This window comes from Salvelinus fontinalis, unplaced genomic scaffold (genome assembly GCF_029448725.1).
Source record: "Salvelinus fontinalis isolate EN_2023a unplaced genomic scaffold, ASM2944872v1 scaffold_0635, whole genome shotgun sequence".
Classification (NCBI taxonomy): Eukaryota; Metazoa; Chordata; class Actinopteri; order Salmoniformes; family Salmonidae; genus Salvelinus; species Salvelinus fontinalis.
In genome coordinates, this window is record NW_026600844.1 from 87,391 (window position 1) to 113,836 (window position 26,446).

At 46.0% G+C, this 26,446-nt stretch overlaps 1 protein-coding gene across 1 annotated transcript; it reads left to right on the forward strand.

The window, feature by feature from the left end:
* The first annotated feature begins 12,159 nt into the window (after window positions 1-12,159).
* Window positions 12,160-22,108, forward strand: LOC129846880 (clarin-3-like). The gene is made up of 3 exons (XM_055914682.1): window positions 12,160-12,999; window positions 20,776-20,961; window positions 21,524-22,108. The coding sequence occupies exons 1-3, from the start codon at window positions 12,768-12,770 to the stop codon at window positions 21,799-21,801; spliced, it is 696 nt and encodes a 231-aa protein (XP_055770657.1). The 5' UTR covers window positions 12,160-12,767; the 3' UTR covers window positions 21,802-22,108.
* Window positions 22,109-26,446: the final 4,338 nt, after the last annotated feature.

Here is a 26,446-nt window from a genome sequence, read left to right on the forward strand (position 1 = left end):
CTCGTTAAATCATATGCCACCATGACAACAACAACAAAAAACACCTTCAATCAACACGAAATCATGTAAAACCATATTCCGCTTACCGTGGTGGTTCCACAATTATATCCAGTATTCGTGTCCGTGGCTCAGAGAGCTGAGAGGAAAACCTAAGGATGGTCATAAAACCGTAGCCGACTACACGGTTTCTTAAATCTTGTCCAACGACTCATCGAAATTCACCGAGTTGTGTTAATCTGAACATAACTGCCGGTGTCAGTGAATATCCCCGGTCCTCTACTTCCCACTCCCCTTCCCCGCCGTCTGGGCTCCCGACCTGCCGCTGCCGAGGAGAGAGAGCCGCCTGGCGCATAGCTTTATTACGACATGCGCGCACTAATGACACCCTGGGGAAAAGATCCACTAGATTCAGCCGAGGGAAGATGTTTTCTGGAGCGGATGGTCAGGGAAACCGGAACATAATTACAAATCATTTGACAAACATATATAATATTTGACTAAAACATAATCATTTCAAACCATGTTTACATGTGTAGGCTATATGACATATCTATTACAGTTTCCCCCCCAATCGTTAACACACGTTTGGTGAAACTACATCTCGTGTACTCAAAACTCTCAAAACACAAAAAACAGTGAGCCAATTTCACCAAAACCCCACAGACATCTTGCAAAATGAAACACAGCAATCAAAATCATGTTCTCCCTGCTCCAAAATGAAACTCTGCATACAAATGACACACACACCCACACATCACATGAATCTAACTTAGTGAGAACCCAGATCACACTGATGTGACATAATCAAAACACTACCGTTTTGTTTACAATCGCAAACATCATTTTGTCCAATCTGTCGTCACGTGTTCAAAACTCTAAAAACCATTAACACAATATCCATCTTGTTGTGGACCGTACCATTAACACAACATCAGTCTTGTTGTGGACCGTACCATTAACACAACATCTGTCTTGTTGTGGACCGTACCATTATTACAACATCAGTCTTGTTGTGGACCGTACCATTAACACAACATCAGTCTTGTTGTGGACCGTACCATTAACACAACATCTGTCTTGTTGTGGACCATACCATTAACACAACATCTGTCTTGTTGTGGACCATACCATTAACACAACATCTGTCTTGTTGTGGACCGTACCATTATCACAACATCTGTCTGTTGTGGACCGTACCATTAACACAACATCAGTCTTGTTGTGGACCGTACCATTAACACAACATCTGTCTTGTTGTGGACCGTACCATTATCACAACATCTGTCTTGTTGTGGACCGTACCATTAACACAACTTCTGTCTTGTTGTGGACCGTACCATTAACACAACATCAGTCTTGTTGTGGACCGTACCATTAACACAACATCTGTCTTGTTGTGGACCGTACCATTAACACAACTTCTGTCTTGTTGTGGACCGTACCATTAACACAACATCTGTCTTGTTGTGGACCGTACCATTAACACAACATCTGTCTTGTTGTGGACCGTACCATTAACACAATTCATGTTGTTTTCACGGAATATGCAGTCAATTAACACATTTCTAAAAATGCTTAAATTTTCTTTACATACAAGTTTACCCAATATCAAAATCATGGATCTTTCTTGTCTTATTACCAAATGCTTTGCACACAGCTTGCCGGAAATGAAGACCCAATGTGCAAAACCTTAAATATAGTATAACGCCTCTACTTCTGCAACAACAGCAGATCAAAAGCTGAATTGAAACCTGCTGATGAGCATTTTTTGAACGAACAGATCATTGAAACGTTAAGAAATAGCTGATTTACTGTAAATTGTGTCAAATAGACCGACCACAGCTGATTCCAATCTCAATGGGAGACAGAGCCAGGTGTTGAAGCTCTTTCAATTACATGGACATACACAGTACAAAGGGGGCTCTATGGGTTGATTCAGTTCAGTGTGGATACAGAACAACAGTTGGACCAGGGAGAGAAGTAGTTGGACCAGGGAGAGGAGTAGCTGGACCAGGGAGAGGAGTAGCTGGACCAGGGAGAGGAGTAGTTGGACGAGGGAGAGGAGTAGTTGGACCAGGCAGAGGAGTAGCTGGACCAGGCAGAGGAGTAGCTGGACCAGGGAGAGGAGTAGTTGGACGAGGCAGAGGAGTAGCTGGACCAGGGAGAGGAGTAGCTGGACCAGGGAGAGGAGTAGTTGGACCAGGCAGAGGAGTAGTTGGACCAGGGAGAGGAGTAGTTGGACCAGGGAGAGGAGTAGTTGGACCAGGCAGAGGAGTAGTTGGACCAGGGAGAGGAGTAGTTGGACCAGGCAGAGGAGTAGTTGGACCAGGGAGAGGAGTAGCTGGACCAGGCAAAGGAGTAGTTGGACCAGGCAGAGGAGTAGTTGGACCAGGCAGAGGAGTAGTTGGACAAGGCAGAGGAGTAGCTGGACCAGGGAGAGGAGTAGTTGGACCAGGCAGAGGAGTAGCTGGACCAGGCAGAGGAGTAGCTGGACCAGGCAAAGGAGTAGCTGGACCAGGGAGAGGAGTAGTTGGACGAGGCAGAGGAGTAGTTGGACCAGGGAGAGGAGTAGTTGGACCAGGGAGAGGAGTAGTTGGACCAGGCAGAGGCGTAGTTGGACCAGGCAGAGGAGTAGTTGGACCAGGCAGAGGAGTAGTTGGACCAGGGAGAGGAGTAGTTGGCCCAGGCAGAGGAGTAGTTGGACCAGGCAGAGGCGTAGTTGGACCAGGCAGAGGAGTAGTTGGACCAGGCAGAGGCGTAGCTGGACGAGGCAGAGGAGTAGCTGGACCAGGCAGAGGCGTAGTTGGACCAGGGAGAGGAGTAGCTGGACCAGGCAGAGGAGTAGCTGGACCAGGCAGAGGCGTAGTTGGACCAGGCAGAGGAGTAGTTGGACTAGGCAGAGGAGTAGTTGGACCAGGCAGAGGAGTAGCTGGACCAGGCAGAGGAGAAGTTTGACCAGGAAGAGGAGTAGCTGGACCAGGGAGAGGAGTAGCTGGACCAGGGAGAGGAGTAGTTGGACGAGGGAGAGGAGTAGTTGGACCAGGCAGAGGAGTAGCTGGACCAGGCAGAGGAGTAGCTGGACCAGGGAGAGGAGTAGTTGGACGAGGCAGAGGAGTAGCTGGACCAGGGAGAGGAGTAGCTGGACCAGGGAGAGGAGTAGTTGGACCAGGCAGAGGAGTAGTTGGACCAGGGAGAGGAGTAGTTGGACCAGGGAGAGGAGTAGTTGGACCAGGCAGAGGAGTAGTTGGACCAGGGAGAGGAGTAGTTGGACCAGGCAGAGGAGTAGTTGGACCAGGGAGAGGAGTAGCTGGACCAGGCAGAGGAGTAGTTGGACCAGGCAGAGGAGTAGTTGGACCAGGCAGAGGAGTAGTTGGACAAGGCAGAGGAGTAGCTGGACCAGGGAGAGGAGTAGTTGGACCAGGCAGAGGAGTAGCTGGACCAGGCAGAGGAGTAGCTGGACCAGGCAAAGGAGTAGCTGGACCAGGGAGAGGAGTAGTTGGACGAGGCAGAGGAGTAGTTGGACCAGGGAGAGGAGTAGTTGGACCAGGGAGAGGAGTAGTTGGACCAGGCAGAGGCGTAGTTGGACCAGGCAGAGGAGTAGTTGGACCAGGCAGAGGAGTAGTTGGACCAGGGAGAGGAGTAGTTGGCCCAGGCAGAGGAGTAGTTGGACCAGGGAGAGGAGTAGTTGGCCCAGGCAGAGGAGTAGTTGGACCAGGCAGAGGCGTAGTTGGACCAGGCAGAGGAGTAGTTGGACCAGGCAGAGGCGTAGCTGGACGAGGCAGAGGAGTAGCTGGACCAGGCAGAGGCGTAGTTGGACCAGGGAGAGGAGTAGCTGGACCAGGCAGAGGAGTAGCTGGACCAGGCAGAGGCGTAGTTGGACCAGGCAGAGGAGTAGTTGGACTAGGCAGAGGAGTAGTTGGACCAGGCAGAGGAGTAGCTGGACCAGGCAGAGGAGAAGTTTGACCAGGAAGAGGAGTAGTTGGACCAGGCAGAGGAGAAGTTGGACCAGGCAGAGGAGTAGCTGGACCAGGCAGAGGAGAAGTTTGACCAGGAAGAGGAGTAGTTGGACCAGTTAGAGGAGTAGCTGGACCAGGCAGAGGAGTAGCTGGACCAGGCAGAGGCGTAGTTGGACCAGGCAGAGGAGTAGTTGGACCAGGCAGAGGAGTAGTTGGACCAGGGAGAGGAGTAGTTGGCCCAGGCAGAGGAGTAGTTGGACCAGGCAGAGGCGTAGTTGGACCAGGCAGAGGAGTAGTTGGCCCAGGCAGAGGAGTAGCTGGACCAGGCAGAGGAGTAGCTGGACCAGGCAGAGGCGTAGTTGGTCCAGGCAGAGGAGTAGTTGGACCAGGCAGAGGAGTAGTTGGACCAGGGAGAGGAGTAGCTGGACCAGTTAGAGGAGTAGCTGGACCAGGCAGAGGAGTAGTTGGACCAGGCAGAGGAGTAGTTGGACCAGGGAGAGGAGTAGTTGGCCCAGGCAGAGGAGTAGTTGGACCAGGCAGAGGCGTAGTTGGACCAGGCCGAGGAGTAGTTGGACCAGGCAGAGGAGTAGTTGGACCAGGCAGAGGAGTAGCTGGACCAGGCAGAGGAGTAGCTGGACCAGGCAGAGGCGTAGTTGGACCAGGCAGAGGAATAGTTGGACCAGGAAGAGGAATAGTTGGACCAGGGAGAGGAATAGTTGGACCAGGGAGAAGGAGTAGCTGGACCAGGCAGAGGAATAGTTGGACCAGGAAGAGGAATAGTTGGACCAGGAAGAGGAATAGTTGGACCAGGAAGAGGAATAGTTGGACCAGGACCAGGGAGAAGGAGAGGTAGGGGGAGAGGTGTAAGAATGCGTGGTGGTGTTCAAAGGAGAGTAAGAGCTGTTGTCACTGATGAAATAAGAGCCACCATCATAGACCATGTGATAAACCATGTTCTATCACTGAGAGAGACTGGTGAAAGAGTCCAGCCTAATACCATGGTCTATCACTGAGAGAGACTGGTGAAAGAGTCCAGCCTAATACCATGGACTATCACTGAGAGAGACTGATGAAAGAGTCCAGGCAGAGGAGTAGTTGGACCAGGGAGAGGAGTATCTGGACCAGGCAGAGGAGTAGCTGGACCAGGCAGAGGAGTAGCTGGACCAGGCAGAGGTGTAGTTGGACCAGGCAGAGGAGTAGTTGGACCAGGCAGAGGAGTAGTTGGACCAGGCAGAGGAGTAGTTGGACCAGGCAGAGGCGTAGTTGGACCAGGCAGAGGAGTAGTTGGACCAGGCAGAGGAGTAGTTGGACCAGGCAGAGGAGTAGTTGGACCAGGAAGAGGAGTAGTTGGACCAGGCAGAGGCGTAGTTGGACCAGGCAGAGGAGTAGTTTGACCAGGCAGAGGAGTAGCTGGACCAGGCAGAGGAGTAGTTGGACCAGGGAGAGGAGTAGTTGGACCAGTTAGAGGAGTAGCTGGACCAGGCAGAGGAGTCGTTGGACCAGGGAGAGGAGTAGTTTGGACAGGGAGCGGAGTAGTTGGACCAGGCAGAGGAGTAGCTGGACCAGGCAGAGGAGTAGTTGGACCAGGGAGAGGAATAGTTGGACCAGGGAGAGGAGTAGTTGGACCAAGGAGAGGGATAGTTGGACCAGGAAGAGGAATAGTTGGACCAGGGAGAGGAATAGTTGGACCAGGCAGAGGAGTAGTTGGACCAGGCAGAGGAGTAGTTGGACCAGGCAGAGGAGTAGTTGGACCAGGCAGAGGAATAGTTGGACCAGGGAGAGGAATAGTTGGACCAGGGAGAGGAATAGTTGGACCAGGAAGAGGAATAGTTGGACCAGGGAGAAGGAGTAGCTGGACCAGGCAGAGGAGTAGTTGGACCAGGAAGAGGCGTAGTTGGACCAGGGAGAGGAATAGTTGGACCAGGACCAGGGAGAAGGAGAGGTAGGGGGAGTGGTGTAAGAATGTGTGGTGGTGTTCAAAGGAGAGTAAGAGCTGTTGTCACTGATGAAATAAGAGCCACCATCATAGACCATGTGATAAACCATGTTCTATCACTGAGAGAGACTGGTGAAAGAGTCCAGCCTAATACCATGGTCTATCACTGAGAGAGACTGGTGAAAGAGTCCAGCCTAATACCATGGTCTATCACTGAGAGAGACTGATGATAGAGTCCAGTCTAATACCATGGTCTATCACTGAGAGAGACTGGTGAAAGAGTCCAGTCTAATACCATGGTCTATCACTGAGAGAGACTGATGATAGAGTCCAGTCTAATACCATGGTCTATCACTGAGAGAGACTGGTGAAAGAGTCCAGTCTAATACCATGGTCTATCACTGAGAGAGACTGATGATAGAGTCCAGTCTAATACCATGGTCTATCACTGAGAGAGACTGGTGAAAGAGTCCAGCCTAATACCATGGTCTATCACTGAGAGAGACTGGTGAAAGAGTCCAGTCTAATACCATGGTCTATCACTGAGAGAGGCTGGTGAAAGAGTCCAGCCTAATACCATGGTCTATCACTGAGAGAGGCTGGTGAAAGAGTCCAGCCTAATACCATGGACTATCACTGAGAGTGACTGGTGAAAGAGTCCAGCCTAATACCATGGTCTATCACTGAGAGAGACTGGTGAAAGAGTCCAGCCTAATACCATGGACTTTCATTGAGAGAGACTGGTGAAAGAGTCCAGCCTAATACCATGGTCTATCACAGAGATAGGCTGGTGAAACAGTCCAGCCTAATACTATGGACTATCACTGAGAGAGGCTGGTGAAAGAGTCCAGCCTAATACCATGGACTATCACTGAGAGAGGCTGGTGAAACAGTCCAGCCTAATACCATGGACTGTCAATGAGAGAGACTGCTGAAAGAGTCCAGCCTAATACCATGGTCTATCACTGAGAGAGACTGGTGAAAGAGTCCAGCCTAATTCCATGTTCTATCACTGAGAGAGGCTGGTGAAAGAGTCCAGCCTAATACCATGGACTATCACTGAGAGAGGCTGGTGGAAGAGTCCAGCCTAATACCATGGACTATCACTGGGAGAGACTGGTGAAAGAGTCCAGCCTAATACCATGGTCTATCACTGAGAGAGACTGGTGAAAGAGTCCAGCCTAATCTCAGATGGTCAATCATGCCTTCCATTATCCATCATTTTCAACAAACCAACATCTTGACGAGGGGGCGGGGTCAACTCTCTAATAATCCATTAGCCATTGAGTCGACCAATCAGCTGGTTGGGGAGGCTTCCAGGAAGCCATCTCCTGAAACACACACACTCAAATACAACACAGAAACTGGGGAACGTAACAGTAAGAAATTCATTTCACAAGGGCTTCTTCCATCATTACTGTTGCTACGTCCCACAGTAACTGTAGTCCACCAGTCACAAGGGCTTCTTCCATCATTACTGTTGCTACGTCCCACAGTAACTGTAGTCCACCAGTCACAATGCAAATACATATGTAGTATTTTTGTTCCTTTAAAAGACGCAGCGTCTTCCTCCCTCTGGGCGGAAGAGCAAAGCTCCTCAGTGAAGACCAAGAGAAGAAGAAGAGGACCAAGAGCCATTATAGGATTGGTCATAGCTGAGAATGCAATAACACTGAGAGAAATGTTCTTCTGCCTGGAGGTGGAAAGTGTATGATTATCGGTCACATGACCAAATGTCCCTCTTGGATGCAGTGGATGCCGGCTGCAGAGACATCTCAGCTGAAGACTGCCAGGGGTGGATAAGGCAGGCCAAGCGTTTCTATCCAAGGTGCATGGCGAGAGACGACATAAGATGTGATGTGGACGAGAACATGTGGCCAAATGCTGAAGATCGTATAGATCAGAACAGGACTGCTGTCACGCCCTGGCCTTAGTATTATTTGTTTTCTTTATTATTTTAGTTAGGTCAGGGTGTGACATGGGGATTGTTTGTGTTTTGTCGGTTTTGGGTGATTATATGGTAAAGGGGGTGTTGGGTGTAGTGTATGGGTTTGTGTTGAGTGCATGTGTCTAGCTGTGTCTATGTTGGTTTAGTTGTCTAGGAGAGTCTATGGTTGCCTGAATGAGTTCCCAATTAGAGACAGCTGATTTCTGTTGTCTCTGATTGGGAGCCATATTTAGGGTAGCCATAGGCTTTCATTTGATTGTGGGTAATTGTCTATGTTATACGTTTGTAGCCTGTGTGTGCACTACGTTTGATTAGCTTCACGATCGTTTATTGTTTTGGTTAAGTTCGTAGGTGTTTTTGTTTCGTTTTGTCTTCTTCTAAATAAAAGGAAGAGATGGCTTATTTTCCAAATGCTGCGTTTTGGTCCGTCAATCCTCCACACGATCGTGACAACTGCGCATTTTTGTGTTTTTTTTCCCCCTTCTGTGCCTTTTTTTTACTGTAAATTGTGTTTTATTTTTACACATTTGGAACCAAAGGCCATGTATGTTGGATTTCAGCAACTTCATATTGCTAATAAATCTTTTACTGCAGCAATTCCGTCACTTACTATTCGTTTCTACTGTACATTCCATAAAGTAAAGACGACTCATTCATTTTAAGATAGTATGTCGCCAAAAATGCAAACAGTCGACACTCAACCCCCCAAAAATGTCGAGTGGTTTACAGTAAAATGTAGAGTGGTTTACAGTAAAAATGTAGAGTGGTTTACAGTAAAATGTATAGTGGTTTACAGTAAAAATGTAGAGTGGTTTACAGTAAAATGTAGAGTGGTTTACAGTAAAATGTAGAGTGGTTTACAGTAAAATGTAGAGTGGTTTACAGTAAAAATGTAGAGTGGTTTACAGTAAAAATGTAGAGTGGTTTACAGTAAAAATGTAGAGTGGTTTACAGTAAAAATGTAGAGTGGTTTACAGTAAAATGTAGAGTGGTTTACAGTAAAAGGCAACTGAATTATAAAAACAGTGGATGTCATATTGTCTATTGTCTGCAGGTAGAACTGAAACATGACAAGTAAATGCAGTTTTTTGTAACGCCATCAACTGATAGTATTTTGAAAGTCGTTGTGCTGTGATTGACTAGACGTTCCTCTTGGATAGAAAACACGCGCGGCTGTTTTCACAGAATGATTAGATATTGAGTCGGGTTTGTCGGGTTTTGATAAAGTTAGAGAAAGTCTTATTTTTTAGCATTTTGAAATGTAGAGTTGCTATTTAATGAACAAAATTTGTTTTTTTTGAGTAGGAAATGAACTATTTGGCTTGAAGTATAACTTTACTTCAACGTAGGTGTGTTGCTGTGTTAAGAGTTTAGTAAAACTATCTTAAATATCGGTAAACGGTTGTTATCAATTGTTAAAAACTGTAATATGAGAATCTATTTCAGTGTAAAGAGTAAGATTTTCGTGTTATACTGTATATTGTTTGTGTTTACTCAAACAGGAAACGAACACAAATTAGAAAAACATGTGTTTTATACTTCAACGTGACTCAATACATGTCAAACAGCATACTGTAAGCACACAGTAAAAATGCAAAAATACAGTAAATATATTTTGCATATGCGAAGGAAGAAAAGTACAGCCTGTACTGTACTGTATATTAAATAAATTGTACGGAATAGATAAAGAAAGTGTCGAAATACAGTAAAGTCAAAATCATAAATCAAGAAACAAATACTCCATTTCGAAAACAAAAATCAGTCATGTCTGTTGTTTTGGTCTGGAAAACAGATGTTCATTAACATCACAGGCGATATTCTCCTTGGCCAGACAGAGAGGGAAATATCTTCTGCCATGACGCATCCACCACTGACAGGACTCGCTGGAATGTCACCACGGGCCATTGCTGTGGTTGTATGGTCCACGGTGGCATGGCGGTGGAGGACCCCATTATGGCTCATAGCTGGGCATATGGTGACATGGTGGTGGAGGACCCCATTGTGGATCATAGCTGGGCATATGGTGGCATGGTAGCGTAGGACCCCCATTGTGGCTCATAGCTGGGCATATGGTGGCATGGTGGTGGAGGACCCCATTGTGGCTCATAGCTGGGCATATGGTGGCATGGTGGTGGAGGACCCCATTGTGGCTCATAGCTGGGCATATGGTGGCATGGTGGTGGAGGACTCCATTGTGGCTCATAGCTGGGCATATGGTGACATGGCGGTGGAGGATCCCATTGTGGCTCATAGCTGGGCATATGGTGGCATGGGGGTGGAGGACCTCCATTGTGGCTCATAGCTGGACATATGGTGGCATGGGGGTGGAGGACCTCCATTGTGGCTCATAGCTGGGCAAATGGTGACATGGTAGCGTAGGACCCCCATTGTGACTTATAGCTGGGCATATGGTGGCATGGCGGTGGTGGACCCCATTGTGGCTCATAGCTTGGCATATGGTGGCATGGCGGTGGAGGACCCCATTGTGGCTCATAGCTGGGCATATGGTGACATGGTGGTGGAGGACCTCCATTGTGGCTCATAGCTTGGCATATGGTGACATGGTGGAGGACCCCATTGTGGCTCATAGCTGGGCATATGGTGGCATGGTGGTGGAGGACCCCATTGTGGCTCATAACTGGGCATATGGTGGCATGGCGGTGGAGGACCTCCATTGTGGCTCATAGCTGGGCATATGGTGACATGGTGGTGGAGGACCCCATTGTGGCTCATAGCTGGGCATATGGTGACATGGTGGAGGACCTCCATTGTGGCTCATAGCTGGACATATGGTGGCATGGCGGTGGAGGACCCCATTGTGGCTCATAACTGGGCATATGGTGGCATGGTGGAGAACCTCAATGATGACGCGTTGACCCATGATGTTCCTTCCTCTCCACCTCATCTTTGCTACGTTGAATCCAGCCTCATCTATGAATATGAGTTCCTGGGGGATGGTACTTGCATCCAACTCCAGGATTCTCTGAAATGACAGTAAATACTGTAACTACTGTATAGTGAAGTTCACTGGAAACATCAACGAGTCTCTAATGTTTTGAGAGCGTAATACTAGAATATTACTTGCACATATGCTGACAAGGTAAAAATCTGTCGTTCTGCCCCTGAACAAGGCAGTCAACCCACTGTTCCCCCGGTAGGCCGTCATTGAAAGTCTGTGTCTATCTGTTACAGTGTGTAGCCTATCCATGACATGCTGATCACTCTCAACTATTGTAGTGGGAAGAGCAAATCATTAATGTGCTTTGTTTTATGGCATCATTTAGCCTGACTTGTTTCCAGAGGAGGACTTTGGATCCATGCGGAAAACGTCATTGTGTTCGTTCAGACACTTACGTACATAGGGGAGGTACTGACAAGAGTTTGGATAATAAAACACGATTTTTATCATATGATGTGGCCTTCATAGTGTTTCTGATGTTTTGGTTGGCTGTGTCTGTTGCTGTGTGTGTCTGTTGCTGTGTGTGTGTGTGTGTGTGTGTGTGTGTGTGTGTGTGTGTGTGTGTGTGTGTGTGTGTGTGTGTGTGTGTGTGTGTGTGTGTGTGTGTGTGTGTGTGTGTGTGTGTGTGTGTGTGTGTGTGTGTGTGTGTGTGTGTGTGTGTGTGTGTGTGTGTGTGTGTGTGTGTGTGTGTTGCTGTGTGTGTTTGTGTGTTACTAGTGACTACTCTGTATCTTGTACAGATGCATAATGCCAATATTGTCTAACGAAGCAGTAAGACCTGAGGGGGTTTGTGATATATGGCCAATATACCACGGCTGAGGACTGTTCTTAAGCACGACGCAACGCGGAGTGCCCGGATACACCCCTCAGCCGTGGTATATTGGCCATATATCACAAACCACCGAGGAGCCTTATTGCTGGTATAAACTGGTTACCAAGGTGATTAGAACAGTAAAAAAAAATGTATGATACCTGTGGTATACGGTCTGATATACCACGTCTGTCAGCCAATCAGCATTCAGGGCTGGAACCACCTAGTTTGTAATAACAATTAGAGACTGATAGTTACTCTCCTGGTTAAAGACATGTATGATGCCTCCTGAAGGTGTGTTGTAGCTTACCAACAGTTATTCATGTGGAATAAACGGTACATCCTTATTCCTTCATTTGGAACAAACTACACCACATGCTGAGCACTCAGTCCTCAGGTATATTTATTTCCCCTTTGGTATTGATCAGATGCCTCTCCCATTTACGATGTTTGGGAATACGTTATCATCTCTATGACAACAATCTCTCTCTCTCTTCCCTGACTAAAGTTCACCCTCTCATCTAGAGGTGTTTTATAACCTACAGGTTAGACACGCCTGTCCTCTCCTCAGACCGTCACGCCTGTCCTCTCAGTGGACTGTAAACTCCTCTCCTCAGACCGTCACGCCTGTCCTCTCCTCAGACCGTCACGCCTGTCCTCTCAGTGGACTGTAACTCCTCTCCTCAGACGGTCACGCCTGTCCTCTCAGTGGACTGTAACTCCTGTCCTCAGACCGTCACGCCTGTCCTCTCAGTGGACTATAACTCCTCTCCTCAGACCGTCACGCCTGTCCTCTCCTCAGACAGTCACGCCTGTCCTCTCAGTGGACTATAACTCCTCTCCTCAGACCGTCACGCCTGTCCTCTCAGTGGACTATAACTCCTCTCCTCAGACCGTCACGCCTGTCCTCTCAGTGGACTATAACTCCTCTCCTCAGACCGTCACGCCTGTCCTCTCAGTGGACTATAACTGCTGTCCTGCCTTTGAGACACCAGAAGACACCAGAAGACACCAGAAGACACCAGAAGGGTAGATGGTTATAGCCTACTCTGCTATTGAAGCTGATTTGGAGAGTTACAGAAGCAACAAGGGTTTGACGTCTTCTTCCTCTTCCTCTTCGTCTTCTTCTTCGTCGGTGTGGCTGTAATATTGTGACAATGCCCTCCATCAAGAAGGCTCTGCATTTTCTTTTTAGCGCGCAGGCTACTGCGGTGTCCGTGGGGATTTTAGGTTATGGGATGTCGACCGAATGGGCCGTTTCCAAAATGAGTTGCTCTCAAACTGAAAGCGTTTTTACCAACGGCTCTGCCGTTGTATCATATGCTCTGTTCAACGGGACGATCGTCAGAGGTTCCTGTCCAGTGTTTGGAGGTGGAAAGCCATTTCAAGGTATGTTTTCTCCTGTTCTACTACTGCCCCTTTAAGTGTGCAGAAATGTGCTGTGTCAAAGTTCTAGAACAATAATGTTGCCTTCGTACTGTAATAATGCAACAATGTAAGTGGACTTGGTGTATACTCCTAACCTGTATATTCCTAACCCTAACCTTAACCTGTATACTCCTAACCCTAACCTTAACCTGTATACTCCTAACCTGTATATTCCTAACCCTAACCTTAACCTGTATACTCCTAACCTGTACACTCCTAACCCTAACCTTAACATGTATACTCCTAACCTGTACACTCCTAACCTGTGTACTCCTAACCCTAACCTTAACCTGTATACTCCTAACCTGTACACTCCTAACCTGTACACTCCTAACCCTAACCTTAACATGTATACTCCTAACCTGTACACTCCTAACCTGTACACTCCTAACCCTAACCTTAACATGTATACTCCTAACCTGTATACTCCTAACCTGTATATTCCTAACCCTAACCTTAACATGTATACTCCTAACCTGTACACTCCTAACCCTAACCTGTGTACTCCTAACCTGTATATTCCTAACCCTAACCTTAACATGTATACTCCTAACCTGTATATTCCTAACCCTAACCTATGTACTCCTAACCTGTATACTCCTAACCTGTACACTCCTAACCCTAACCTATGTACTCCTAACCTGTATACCACTAACCTGTAAACTCCTAACCTTAACCTGTATACTCCTAACCTGTATACACCTAACCTAAGTTATCCTAACCTATGTACTCCTAACCCTAACCTGTATACTCCTAACCCTAACCTCTATACTCCTAACCCTAACATGTGTACTCCTAACCTGTATACTCCTAACCTGTATACCCCTAACCTGTATACCCCTAACCTAAGTTACCCTAACCTATGTACTCCTAACCTTAACATGTGTACTCCTAACCTGTATACTCCTAACCTAAGTTACCCTAACCTGTGTACTCCTAACCCTAACCTGTATACTCCTAACCTGTATACTCCTAACCTATGTACTCCTAACCCTAACCCTAACCCATGTACTCCTAACCTGTATACCCCTAACCTAAGTTATCCTAACCTGTGTACTCCTAACCTTAACATGTATACCTCTAACCTGTATACTCCTAACATGTATACTCCTAACCTATGTACTCCTAACCTATGTACTCCTAACCCTAACCCTAACCCATGTACTCCTAACCTGTATACCCCTAACCCTAACCCTAACCTATGTACTCCTAACCCTAACCCTAACCTGTGTACTCCTAACCTGTGTACTCCTAACCCTAACCTGTGTACTCCTAACCTATGTACTCCTAACCTGTATACTCCTAACCTGTATACTCCTAACCTATGTACTCCTAACCCTAACCTGTGTACTCCTAACCTATGTACTCCTAACCCTAACCTGTGTACTACTAACCTGTATACTCCTAACCTGTGTACTCCTAACCTGTGTACTCCTAACCCTAACCTGTGTACTCCTAACCTGTATACTCCTAACCTGTATACTCCTAACCTATGTACTCCTAACCCTAACCTGTGTACTCCTAACCTATGTACTCCTAACCTGTATACTCCTAACCTGTATACTCCTAACCTATGTACTCCTAACCCTAACCTGTGTACTCCTAACCTATGTACTCCTAACCTGTATACTCCTAACCTGTGTACTCCTAACCTATGTACTCCTAACCCTAACCTGTGTACTACTAACCTGTATACTCCTAACCTGTGTACTCCTAACCTGTGTACTCCTAACCCTAACCTGTGTACTCCTAACCTGTATACTCCTAACCTGTATACTCCTAACCTATGTACTCCTAACCTGTGTACTCCTAACCTGTATACTCCTAACCTGTGTACTCCTAACCTGTGTACTCCTAACCTGTATACTCCTAACCTGTGTACTCCTAACCTGTATACTCCTAACCTGTATACTCCTAACCTGTATACTCCTAACCCTAACCTGTGTACTCCTAACCTGTGTACTCCTAACCTGTGTACTCCTAACCTGTGTACTCCTAACCTGTGTACTCCTAACCTGTATACTCCTAACCTGTATACTCCTAACCTGTATACTCCTAACCCTAACCTGTATACTCCTAACCTGTATACTCCTAACCTGTACACTCCTAACCCTAACCTGTGTACTCCTAACCTGTGTACTCCTAACCTGTGTACTCCTAACCCTAACCTGTGTACTCCTAACCCTAACCGTAACCTGTGTACTCCTAACCTATGTACTCCTAACCTGTATACCCCTAACCTGTGTACTCCTAACCTATGTACTCCTAACCCTAACCTGTGTACTCCTAACCTGTATACTCCTAACCTGTGTACTCCTAACCTATGTACTCCTAACCCTAACCTGTATACTCCTAACCTGTGTACTCCTAACCTATGTACTCCTAACCCTAACCTGTGTACTCCTAACCCTAACCCTAACCTGTGTACTCCTAACCTGTGTACTCCTAACCCTAACCCTAACCTGTGTACTCCTAACCTGTGTACTCCTAACCTGTGTACTCCTAACCCTAACCTGTGTACTCCTAACCCTAACCGTAACCTGTGTACTCCTAACCCTAACATGTATACTCCTAACCTGTGTACTCCTAACCTATGTACTCATAACCCTAACCTGTATAACCCTAACCTGTGTACTCCTAACCTGTGTACTCCTAACCTATGTAATCCTAACCTATGTAATCCTAACCTCTATACTCCTAACCCTAACCTGTATACTCCTAACCTGTATACCCCTAACCTGTATACTCCTAACCTGTATATTCCTAACATGAACCCTCTTGGTCTTCCCTCTGTATGTTTGTAAGAAGTTGTCAGAGACAGGTGGAGCAGAACAGGTTGATTCATCATCCCCAATAATATATCATTTCGGTTGGGGCTTCCCCAGATAGCATATGAACACGTCATAAATAACACGCCATAAGCAACACGTCATAAATTAACGCGTCATAAATTACACGTCATAAATAACACGCCATAAGCAACACGTCATAAATAACACGTCATAAATCACACGTCATAAGCAACACGCCATATATAACACGCCATAAATAACACGTCATAAGCAACACGCCATAAATAACACGCCATAAATAACACTTCATAAATAACACGCCATATATAACACGCCATAAATAACACGCCATAAGCAACACGTCATAAATAACACGCCATAAATAACACGCCATAAATAACACGTCATAAGCAACACGCCATAAATAACACTTCATAAATAACACGTCATCAATAACACGCAATAAGCAACACGTCATAAATAACACGTCATAAATAACACTTCATAAATAACACGTCATAAATAACACGCCATAAATAACACGTCATAAATAACACGTCATAAATAACACGCCATAAGCAACACGTCATAAATAACACGCCATAAATAACACGCCATAAATAACACTTCATAAATAACACGCCATATATAACACGCCATAAATAACACGTCATAAGCAACACACCATAAATAACACTTCATAAATAACACGTCATCAATAACACGCAATAAGCAACACGTCATAAATAACACGTCATAAATAACACGTCATAAATAACACGTCATAAATAACACGCCATAAATAACACGTCATAAATAACACGTCATAAATAACACGTCATAAATAACACGTCATCAATAACACGCAATAAATAACACGTCATCAATAACACGCAATAAGCAACACGTCATAAATAACACTTCATAAATAACACGTCATAAATAACACTTCATAAATAACACGTCATCAATAACACGCAATAAGCAACACGTCATAAATAACACGTCATAAATAACACGTCATAAATAACACGTCATCAATAACACGCAATAAGCAACACGTCATAAATAACACGCCATAAGCAACACGTCATAAATAACACGTCATAAATAACACGCCATAAGCAATTTGCTGCAGCCCTTTCCTGCAGTAAAATGACCTAGGGGCCTCATGGGTGGAATGTTATTCACATTTTTCATAATTAATAAACACTATTTAAAAAAACTTGACAAAGATCCAGAGTGTTTATGTCAAACAGTTTAGTAATATTTCAGTTTTCTGTGATTTATATAAAATGTAATATCGGGATACAAACTTAAACTTAAATACATGGCAACTCTATATCTGACATGGTACAGGTGTATTCTTATGTTTACACCCATAACCATGTGTGTGAGGTGTAAACTTTTGTTTCAAAGTAGATTTGTTTTCAGATGACCAAGAAACACTCTGTGTGACCCTGATTTAGCCCACTGCAGTAAAAAGGTTAAAGGTCGACTTCGGGCACGAAAAACGGTCAAAGCCAAAAAATAGGGCGATTCATCTATGTGTCATTCTGGTCATGGGTGCTGTGACCGACGTAGCTAGTTCGTTAGCTAAGCTAGCCACTGTAGCTAGCCACTGTAGCTAACCACTGTAGCTAGTCACTGTAGCTAGCCACTGTAGCTAGCCACTGTAGCTAACCACTGTAGCTAGTCACTGTAGCTAGCCACTGTAGCTAGCCACTGTAGCTAGTCACTGTAGCTAGCCACTGTAGCTAGCCACTGTAGTTAACCACTGTAGCTAGCCACTGTAGCTAGCCACTGTAGTTAACCACTGTAGCTAGCCACTGTAGCTAACCACTGTAGCTAGCCACTGTAGCCAACCACTGTAGCTAGCCACTGTAGCTAACCACTGTAGCTAGCCACTGTAGTTAACCACTGTAGCTAGCCACTGTAGTTAACCACTGTAGCTAGCCACACTAGTTAACCACTGTAGCTAGCCACTGTAGCCAACCACTGTAGCTAACCACTGTAGCTAGCCACTGTAGCCAACCACTGTAGCTAGCCACTAACTCCTCAGACCGTCACGCCTGTCCCCTCCTCAGACCGTCACACCTGTCCTCTCCTCAGACCATCACGCCTGTCCTCTGAGTGGACTGTAAAACTCCTGTCCTGTCTTTGGGACAGCAGAAGGGTAGATGGTTATAGCCTACTCTGCTATTGAAGCTGATTTGAGAGAGTTACAGAACCAACAAGGGTTTAGCCACTAACTCCTCCAGTATATGTTGATGTCATTTCACAGGATTTGTTTTTGGATGCGAACTGTAGAGATCGGTAAGAAATGGCGCTTCTGTAGTCAAATATCTTATTCATGCTTTTGTTTTGGGAGGGGGAGGGGGGGCATTACATGACCTGGTATGATGGTGCATTGATCAGTTCTACAATTTAAAGTCGTTATTTTGGGGGTGTTACCCAAAGTTGATCCTTAAAGTAAGTGTGCAGTGTTTCCAGATTTCTATGAAATATGACTTATGATTAATTACGAGGTAAATAGTTTTCCTTCCAAAAATGTTTAATTATGTATGTTAAAAAAGGGCCTCCCGGGTGGCGCAGTGGTCTAGGGCACTGCATTGCAGCGCTAGCTGCGCCACCAGAGTCTCTGGGTTCGCGCCCAGGCTCTGTCGCAGCCGGCCGAGACCAGGAGGTCCGTGGGGCGACGCACAATTGGCCTAGCGTAGTCGGGTTAGGGAGGGTTTGGCCGGTAGGGATATCCTTGTCTCGTCGCGCTCCAGCGACTCCTGTGGCGGGCCGGGCGCAGTGCGCGCTAACCAAGGGGGTCAGGTGCACGGTGTTTCCTCCAACACATTGGTGCGGCTGGCTTCCGGGTTGGAGGCGCGCTGTGTTAAGAAGTGCGGCTTGGTTGGGTTGTGCTTCGGAGGACGCATGGCTTTCGACCTTCGTCTCTCCCGAGCCCGTACGGGAGTTGTAGTGATGAGACAAGATAGTAATTACTAGCGATTGGATACCACGAAAATTGGGGAGAAAAGGGGGTAACCCCAACAGCAGAACGGTGTGGGGGCGAACCCCAACAGCAGAACGGTGTGGGCGAACCCCAACAGCAGAACGGTGTGGGCGAACCCCAACAGCAGAACGGTGTGGGCGAACCCCAACAGCAGAACGGTGTGGGCGAACCCCAACAGCAGAACGGTGTGGGCGTACCCCAACAGCAGAACGGTGTGGGCGAACCCCAACAGCAGAACGGTGTGGGGGTACCCCAACAGCAGAACGGTGTGGGCGTACCCCAACAGCAGAACGGTGTGGGCGTACCCCAACAGCAGAACGGTGTGGGCGTACCCCAACAGCAGAACGGTGTGGGCGTACCCCAACAGCAGAACGGTGTGGGCGTACCCCAACAGCAGAACGGTGTGGGCGTACCCCAACAGCAGAACGGTGTGGGGGCGTACCCCAACAGCAGAACGGTGGGGGCGTACCCCAACAGCAGAACGGTGTGGGCGAACCCCAACAGCAGAACGGTGTGGGCGAACCCCAACAGCAGAACGGTGTGGGGGTACCCCAACAGCAGAACGGTGTGGGGGCGTACCCCAACAGCAGAACGGTGGGGGCGTACCCCAACAGCAGAACGGTGGGGGCGAACCCCAACAGCAGAACGGTGTGGGCGTATACCGGTCATAAAAAGTAATAATAACAGTAGACCTCTGATTGGCCAGCTCATCCTCCTCAGCAGGATGTGACATCAAGCATCTTTAAATGGTCTGTTTGGGATACAAGCCTGGCACTTATACTGTGTTTTCAAAATACCCCTCCAATTACGGGGGAGGACCCCCCAGACCCCCATTAACATTTTTATTTTCTCCAAAAAGGGTTGTCACGTATACTCCCTCTGCGGCGCTCGAGGTTGTCAGGATGCTCATTATTACACACACCTGTCACCATCGTTACGCGCACCAGCACCTCATCTGACTCACCTGGACTCAATAACCTGTCTGATTACCTTCCCTATTTTTTTTTACTTTATTTATCCGTTATTTTACCAGGTAAGTTGACTGAGAACATGTTCTCATTTGCAGCAACGACCTGGGGAATAGTTACAGGGGAGAGGAGGGGGATGAATGAGCCAATTGTAAACTGGGGATTATTAGGTGACCGTGTTGGTTGAGGGCCAGATTGGGAATTTAGCCAGGATACCGGGGTTAACACCCCTACTCTTACGACAAGTGCCATGGGATCTTTAATGACCTCAGAGAGTCAGGACACCCGTTTAACGTCCCATCCGAAAGACGGCACCCTACACAGAGCAGTGTCCCCAATCACTGCCCTGGGGCATTGGGATCTTTGTTTAGACCAGAGGAAAGAGTGCCTCCTACTGGCCCTCCAACACCACTTCCAGCAGCATCTGGTCTCCCATCCAGGGACTGACCAGGACCAACCCTGCTTAGCTTCAGAAGCAAGCCAGCAGTGGGATGCAGGGTGGTATGCTGCTGGCTTGTCACCTTCTTTGGTTCTTTCCCCTGGCGTTTTTGTTTCTGTTTATATGTTTCATGTCTCTACGCTACTTGTGCTTCTTGTTTTGTTCAATGTTCATTTATTTATTAAATTCACTCCCCCGAACTTGCTGTCCCGACTCCCAGCGTAAACGTATACAAGGGTTCTTCGGCTGTGCCCGATAGGGTAACCCTTTTTGGTTCCCGGTAGAACCCTTTTTGGTTCCATATAGAACTCTCTGTGGAAAGGATTGTTCATAGAACCCAAAAGTGTTCTACCTGGAACCAAAAATGATTCTTCAAAAGGGTTCTCCTATGGGGACAGCGAAAAGAACCCTTTTAGGTTCTAGATAGAACACTATTTGGGGAAAGAAGGTGATTCCATAATTCCGCCCTTGGTGGAACTCCCCGTAATACTGCTGTATATTCCTAACCTGCCTGTTCTTGGTCTGCCTGTGTAGTGTTTGAGAAGTTGGCAGAGACAGGTGGAGCTCCTCAGATCCTCCACGGCATAGTGATCACCCTCCTGGCCCTGTGTCTGCTCTGCTCTGCTGGCAGCATCCTCATCACTCTGTACAACAGCGTCAGTAACCCCTACCAGACATACATGGGACCCATAGGGCTCTACACCTGCAGCTCTGGCAGTGGTAAGATCAATAGAGTTCACAGCAATTCAATCAATCAATCAAGAGGCCAGCCCATCACTGGCACATATTAGATACCTGAAGGTTCTGTGTTCAAGCCCTGTTTAGTCCCATATGAAATACCTGGAGGTTATGGGTTCAAACCCTATTTAGTCCTATATGAAATACCTGAAGGTTTTGGGTTCAAACCTACCACCCCCACACCATAGTTGAACTACTACTAGTAGTAGTAGTAGTAGTACTAATAGAGGTAGAACTAGCTGTAGTAGTAGTAGTAGTAGTAGTAGTAGTAGTAGTAGTAGTAGTACTAATAGTAGTAGAACTAGCTGTAGTAGTACTAATAGTAGTAGTAGTACTAATAGTAGTAGAACTAGCTGTAGTAGTACTAATAGTAGTAGAACTAGTAGTAGTAGTAGTAGTACTAATAGTAGTAGAACTAGCTGTAGTAGTACTAATAGTAGTAGTAGTACTAATAGTAGTAGTAGTACTAATAGTAGTAGAACTAGCTGTAGTAGTAGCACTAATAGTAGTAGTAGTCTTTTGAACCTCTTGTTCTTTTCTCCAGCGTGCATCTCCTTCCTGGTGCTCATCCTGTACGTTGTGAACGTCCAGCTGACCGAAATGTCTGAAGACCTGGTGAAGAACGATGTGGGAAGTGCTTCATTCTACCTGAAGGACAAGACCTCAGAGTTCCAGGTGGGATATTACCTGCTGATCCCCTACATGGTGCTGAGTCTGCTCGCCATCCTCCTGGTCTACCTGTATGAGCACGCTGCCTACACACACAGACAGGAGCAGCAGAGGCCCACAGAGGACGCTCCTAAAGAGATCATGATGTATTAATATATATACAGGATACAGATTCATAAGATCCTGACTACAACATGTCCCAAACAGACGGACACAGACTGTGTTGACTAGTAAAACTCTGTGTCCTGAAATGTCTGTGATCCATGACTGATCCGAGCCCTTATAACAGATCTCACACGCTTATAGAGTTAACTCGGATCACTTTGTTTCATCGTTACTACATTTTCCTCTTGCTTTATGTTTATATATTTATGAATAGCTGACATTTTACAATCCGATTGAAACTCAAATGCTTAAAAAAAAATGACACTTCCTGCTTAATAAAATACTGTGAGGTTGATGATGTGTTTATCCAATTTGTAAGTCGCTCTGGATAAGAGCGTCTGCTAAATGACTTAAATGTAAATGTATCTAAAAACAGAAGAATACAGGAAGTTGATTACACTTATAGCTGTTTTTTTAAATACCAGAAGACTATACATTGGTTTCTTCCGTAATTACATCATAATATATATCCTCTAAAATGTCCATTCCTATAATAAACAGTGTTGGATATTTTGGATTTCTCGTGAAGGCTTAAAGGGGCAATCTGCTATTCTAACACATAACAAACCTACCACCCCCACACCATTGATTTTGTAAACAGCTGAAAGATGGGGCTACAGGAATGTCATCCTCTCAAACTCATGCGACAGAGCTTTGTAATACAAGGACTCACCATCCATGATATAGCCAGCAGCATACCGTCCTGCATCCCACTGCTGGCTTGCTTCTGAAGCTAAGCCAGGTTGGTCCTGGTCGGACGCTAGATGGGATACCAGATGCTGCTGGAAGTGGTGTTGGAGGGCCAATAGGAGGCACCCTTTCCTCTGGTCTACAGAAAATTATCCCAGGGCAGTAATTGGGGACATTGCCCTGTGTAGGGTGTTGTCTTTTGAATGGGTCGTTAAACAGGTGTCCTGACTCTCTGTGGTCACTAAAGATCCCATGGCACTCATACTATCCTGGCCACCTAGTCGTCCCCAGCTTACAATTGGCTCGTTCATCCCTGAACCTATTCCTCAGGTCGCTGCTGTAAATGACAACGTGTTCTCAGTCAATTTACCTGATGGAAAAAAATATCAAGATGATAGTTTTAGCAATGTTTTAAGGCTATACAGCGTTAATTTCCATTACCATTTGTTTTACAAACAAATCGGTAAAACAAGGTGATATTTTGAATGCTGATGGCATACGACAGTTGAACTAAGCTCACGAAGCATCTAAGAGGTATGTTCTTCAAGAATCACTGGGTATACACTGAGTGGACAAAACATTAAGAACACCTGCTCTTTCCTTTCCCTCTGTAGCCTATACACTGAGTGGACAAAACATTAAGAACACCTGCTCTCTCCTTTCCCTCTGTAGCCTATACACCGAGTGGACAAAACATTAAGAACACCTGCTCTCTCCTTTCCCTCTGTAGCCTATACACTGAGTGGACAAAACATTAAGAACACCTGCTCTCTCCTTTCCCTCTGTAGCAGACATACACTGAGTGGACAAAACATTAGGAACACCTGCTCTCTCCTTTCCCTCTGTAGCCTATACACTGAGTGGACAAAACATTAGGAACACCTGCTCTCTCCTTTCCCTCTGTAGCCTATACACTGAGTGGACAAAACATTAGGAACACCTGCTCTTTCCAACTCAACATTAGGAATGTGTTCGTAATGTTTTGTACGCTCCAGTGTATCGTTCATTTTAGGAATAGGAATTCTTAAAGACCTCGATGCTGTAAAATACACGTTGACCTACATGTGTCTATAGGTTGAGTTCCTGTGTCTGAGACGTCACTGGTATAGTTATCTAAATGTAAAAAATCAGGCGCTGACGTAGGCTAGAACTATATGGCTGCGTTTACACAAGCAGCCCAATTCTGATCTTTTGACCATTCACATCAGATATGTTTCTGATCTGTTAGGTCAAAAGACCAATTAGTGAAAAATAAATCTGAGTTGTGCTGTCTGTGTAAAATGCAGCCTGTGTAGCCTAGGTTACAGGAATGATTTCAGTTCCTCTCAAAATGTCTACGTGAGGAAGATACTGTATTTAGAGAATGGACCAAAAACACACAAACGAAGGACAGAAACACAACACATATGCTAAGAATCATTAAAGGCCAAATAACAGCTATAAACATTTCTCTTCACGCCAAGTGAATGGCGGCCTTGTTGTTCTGTCACTTGGGGGCAGCAACAATACAATCCCCAATCTGTTCCACAGTGTGAATCAGTCAGAACTATGACTCTCTGCTGCCACCTGTCTGTGGGACTGAGTATTGTTCTACATTGAAAATCAGATGTATGACTCTCTGTTGCCACCTGTCTGTGAGACTGAGTATTGTTCTTCAGTGAAAATCAGAAGTATGACTCTCTGCTGCCATCTGTCTGTGGGACTGAGTATTGTTCTCCAGTGAAAATCAGAAGTATGACTCTCTGCTGCCACCTGTCTGTGGGACTGAGTATTGTTCTCCAGTGAAAATCAGAAGTATGACTCTCTGCTGCCATCTGTCTGTGAGACTGAGTATTGTTCTTCAGTGAAAATCAGAAGTATGACTCTCTGCTGCCACCTGTCTGTGAGACTGAGTATTGTTCTCCAGTGAAAATCAGAAGTATGACTCTCTGCTGCCATCTGTCGGTGAGACTGAGTATTGTTCCACACAACATTTATAATCATCATCTTCACTCCAGCTGGTTGGCAAGCCAATGGTTTGTCTACCTTACACGTTGTTTTGTACTTCCTGTTTTGTACTTCCTGATTGAACTCTTAGATGTTTTGCTTGCAGTGTCTAGCTGAAATACAGCCATATGCTTTGGTGAATCTGACAACGCGTTGAGTGTCTGTGAGATCCATTACATTGTTTGTGTATCTTTCAAGACCGTGCTGGGGGTTTCCTCCTTATGGGTACCTTGCATTTAAAAATGTTGCATTGAATTTGGCACAAACATTGTTCACTTCCACTCCAGGACCTCCAGTCCAGTCAGGAAGGTCCGCAGGAAATGTGTCATGGTTGATGAACAACCAATGACACGGGACCTCACCACACGTCACACTGCCATTTTCCCACGACTGGAAAAACAACACCTCTGATGACATGTCGTGATACAGAGACGACAGAAACCTCTTTAAAGTTGCCTCTTGCGTTTCATCTTAACCAGATCCAGTTTCCCTGATCCAAGGATCAATATGCCTCGGATATCCTTGTTGAATGTTACAATCTCCGAAAATATCATATTTCTTCCTATTTTATTGCCAACGTCAAGAAAGAAAAACAAAGAACACATGAATCCAAACACACAGTCTGTAGTTTACTGCCATGCTGAAGAGATTCCATACACACAGTCTGTAGTTTACTGCCGTGCTGAAGAGATTCCATACACACAGTCTGTAGTTTACTGCCGTGCTGAAGAGATTCCATACACACAGTCTGTAGTTTACTGCCATGCTGAAGAGATTCCCTACACACAGTCTGTAGTTTACTGCCATGCTGAAGAGATTCCATACACACAGTCTGTAGTTTACTGCCGTGCTGAAGAGATTCCATACACACAGTCTGTAGTTTACTGCCGTGCTGAAGAGATTCCTTTAAAGCTGCAATCAGCAGTTGAAACAATAGCAAAGCCTTTCCCCTCCACTGTTTTGCTAAAAAGCTGAGGGATGGGGCTGGACAAATGTAACCACTCTCAAATTCATAGACAGAGCTATAGATACAAGGACTGATTATCTAATTTAACACAGTGATAGTTTGAACCATGTTCTGAGGCTATACACTTACTTTGTTTAGACACATTGGAGAAAAACAAGCTTATATTTTGGGTTTTCATGGAGTGTTACAAGTGAACTAAGATCACGAGGCAATTTATTTTACCAGGCAAGTCAGTTAAGAACAAATTCTTAATGACGTCCTAGGAACGGTGGGTTAACTGCCTTGTTCAGGGTCAGAATGACAGATTTTTACCTTGTCAGCTCGGGGATTTGATCTAGCAACCTTTTGGTTTCTAGCCCAACGCTCTAACCACTAGGCTACCTGCCGCTTATAAGTTATATTCTTCAAGAATCAATGGATATACCGTATATCATTAATTTATAAGTCCAAAACTGGATGTATCTACTGCAGTTAGTCTCTCTAAGATGAGGTGACATCAGTATAAACCTAAAGAGAGATCTCACAGCTGTGATTAGGATGACTGTGCTGACGGAGGATACAGGGGGAGACGAGGGGGGGGGGGCGAGGAGGTGTCCTGTTACCCATGATCCTCCTGTCTCATCGCCATCACTCAGGGTCTAGGTCTGTTGGTACATGCCCTTCCTTCCCAGCGTCCCTCATCCACAACGCTCCCTTCACCTCTCAGCTGCCACGCTGCGGCTTTTAGACACGTTCTGACACACATCAAAGGAACCACTTCTCCTCGAGGAGCTCAAACACTTCAGGAGACTCGGACCGGAGAAAAGGAGGAAATCTGCTAGGGATTCTTTAACATCAGAAATAGACGTTAAAATGACAATACGTACGCTGAATCTGTGAGTGTTCAGTTTACCTTCATGATGAGTGCAAGTGCATATGAACTCATATTCACAATGATGACCATGTTATCTTAGGGTTAGTGCTAGTCTTAAATTTAGGTGTCTGTCTGTC

Coding starts and splice junctions, on each gene's coding strand:
- LOC129846880 (XM_055914682.1), top strand. CDS start 12,768: ATGCCCTCCATCAAGAAGGCTCTGCATTTTCTTTTTAGCGCGCAGGCT. Junction 13,000..20,775: donor AGGTGGAAAGCCATTTCAAG/GTATGTTTTCTC, acceptor CTGCCTGTGTAG/TGTTTGAGAAGTTGGCAGAG. Junction 20,962..21,523: donor CACCTGCAGCTCTGGCAGTG/GTAAGATCAATA, acceptor TCTTTTCTCCAG/CGTGCATCTCCTTCCTGGTG.